General features: G+C 44.9%; 1 protein-coding gene across 1 annotated transcript in view; it reads left to right on the forward strand.

Moving 5' to 3' along the window:
• LOC122251189 (uncharacterized) overlaps positions 1 to 2500 on the forward strand; it is a 16565-nt gene that overhangs the window by 11181 nt on the left and 2884 nt on the right. Inside the window, exons 7-8 of the mRNA XM_043012905.2 lie at positions 2029 to 2266; positions 2476 to 2500. The exon at positions 2476 to 2500 is cut by the window's right edge and continues 92 nt beyond it. Coding sequence (XP_042868839.2) covers positions 2029 to 2266; positions 2476 to 2500 — 263 coding nt within the window. The remainder of the gene's footprint in view (positions 1 to 2028; positions 2267 to 2475) is intronic.

A 2500-nucleotide genomic window follows, 5' to 3' on the forward strand; every position in this document is an offset into this window, starting at 1 on the left:
TAACACTAAGAGGACCCAAAGTCTTTCGAAATCCCTAACACTAAGAGGACCCAAAGTCTTTCGAAATCCCTAACGCTAAAAGGACCCAAAGTCTTTCGAAATCCCTAACACTAAAAGGACCCAAAGTCTTTCGAAATCCCTAACGCTAAAAGGACCCAAAGTCTTTCAAAATCCCTAACACTAAGAGGACCCAAAGTCTTTCGAAATCCCTAACGCTAAAAGGACCCAAAGTCTTTCGAAATTCCTAACGCTAAAAGGACCCAAAGTCTTTCGAAATCCCTAACACTAAGAGGACCCAAAGTCTTTCGAAATCCCTAACACTAAAAGGACCCAAAGTCTTTCGAAATCCCTAATGCTAAAAGGACCCAAAGTCTTTCGAAATCCCTAACACTAAAAGGACCCAAAGTCTTTCGAAATCCCTAACACTAAGAGGACCCAAAGTCTTTCGAAATTCCTAACGCTCAAAGGACCCAAAGTCTTTCGGAATCCCTAACACTAAGAGGACCCAAAGTCTTTCGAAATCCCTAACGCTAAAAGGACCCAAAGTCTTTCGAAATCCCTAACACTAAGAGGACCCAAAGTCTTTCGAAATTCCTAACGCTAAAAGGACCCAAAGTCTTTCGGAATCCCTAACACTAAGAGGACCCAAAGTCTTTCGAAATCCCTAACGCTAAAAGGACCCAAAGTCTTTCGGAATCCCTAACACTAAGAGGACCCAAAGTCTTTCGAAATCCCTAACGCTATAAGGACCCAAAGTCTTTCGAAATCCCTAACGCTAAAAGGACCCAAAGTCTTTCGAAATCCCTAACGCTAAAAGGACCCAAAGTCTTTCGAAATCCCTAACGCTAAAAGGACCCAAAGTCTTTCGAAATTTCTAACGCTAAAAGGACCCAAAGTCTTTCGAAATCCCTAACACTAAAAGGACCCAAAGTCTTTCGAAATTCCTAATGCTAAAAGGACCCAAAGTCTTTCGAAATCCCTAACACTAAGAGGACCCAAAGTCTTTCGAAATTCCTAACGCTAAAAGGACCCAAAGTCTTTCGGAATCCCTAACACTAAGAGGACCCAAAGTCTTTCGAAATCCCTAACACTAAAAGGACCCAAAGTCTTTCGAAATCCCTAACACTAAGAGGACCCAAAGTCTTTCGAAATCCCTAACGCTAAAAGGACCCAAAGTCTTTCGAAATTCCTAACGCTAAAAGGACCCAAAGTCTTTCGAAATCCCTAACGCTAAAAGGACCCAAAGTCTTTCGAAATTCCTAACGCTAAAAGGACCCAAAGTCTTTCGAAATCCCTAACACTAAGAGGACCCAAAGTCTTTCGAAATCCCTAACGCTAAAAGGACCCAAAGTCTTTCGAAATTCCTAACGCTAAAAGGACCCAAAGTCTTTCGAAATCCCTAACACTAAGAGGACCCAAAGTCTTTCGAAATCCCTAACACTAAGAGGACCCAAAGTCTTTCGAAATCCCTAACGCTAAAAGGACCCAAAGTCTTTCGAAATCCCTAACGCTAAAAGGACCCAAAGTCTTTCGAAATCCCTAACGCTAAAAGGACCCAAAGTCTTTCGAAATCCCTAACGCTAAAAGGACCCAAAGTCTTTCGAAATCCCTAACGCTAAAAGGACCCAAAGTCTTTCGAAATCCCTAACGCTAAAAGGACCCAAAGTCTTTCGAAATCCCTAACACTAAGAGGACCCAAAGTCTCTCGAAATCCCTAACGCTCAAAGGACCCAAAGTCTTTCGAAATCCCTAACACTAAGAGGACCCAAAGTCTTTCGAAATTCCTAACGCTAAAAGGACCCAAAGTCTTTCGAAATCCCTAACGCTAAAAGGACCCAAAGTCTTTCGAAATTCCTAACGCTAAAAGGACCCAAAGTCTTTCAAAATCCCTAACACTAAGAGGACCCAAAGTCTCTCGAAATCCCTAACGCTCAAAGGACCCAAAGTCTTTCGAAATCCCTAACGCTAAAAGGACCCAAAGTTCTTCGAATCCTCCCAACCGCTACCCAACGCTGGCTGTCCCCGCAGGCAACACCTGGGGTGTGAACATGGAGGGCCTCGAGGGAATGGGCCAAGGACCTCAGGAGACCTTCATCAACTGCGCGGACGTCGTCATCAACACGCAGACAGGAGGCTTCGTAGGACACCCCGCGGAGAACAACCAGGTGGACAACCCCTGGGCGCTCTACTTCAGGGGGAGCTTCCCCGGGGTTCCTCAGGAGCCGAAGGATCAACGACCCGGAGGACTCAAGCCCCTGGTTATCAGGTACGTGTTTCTCTTGTTAGGGAAGGATTTCTGTTTGGTGGATTGGTTGGTTGGTGGAGGGCGCGCGTGTGTATGTGTATGTGTGTGTGAGAGAGAGAGAGAGTGCGCGCGTGTGTGTGTGTATTTAGAAATGCGAGTATATAAGTAGCCTTGCATATAATGTTTTGCATTTGCAATACCCCGCTGAGGACTTTTGTACTTTGACACAGGTCGCAGGTGTGTCTTCCTGTCGAC

Source organism: Penaeus japonicus, unplaced genomic scaffold (assembly GCF_977035675.1).
Source record: "Penaeus japonicus unplaced genomic scaffold, GWHDUDI00000001_assembly GWHDUDI00000003, whole genome shotgun sequence".
Classification (NCBI taxonomy): Eukaryota; Metazoa; Arthropoda; class Malacostraca; order Decapoda; family Penaeidae; genus Penaeus; species Penaeus japonicus.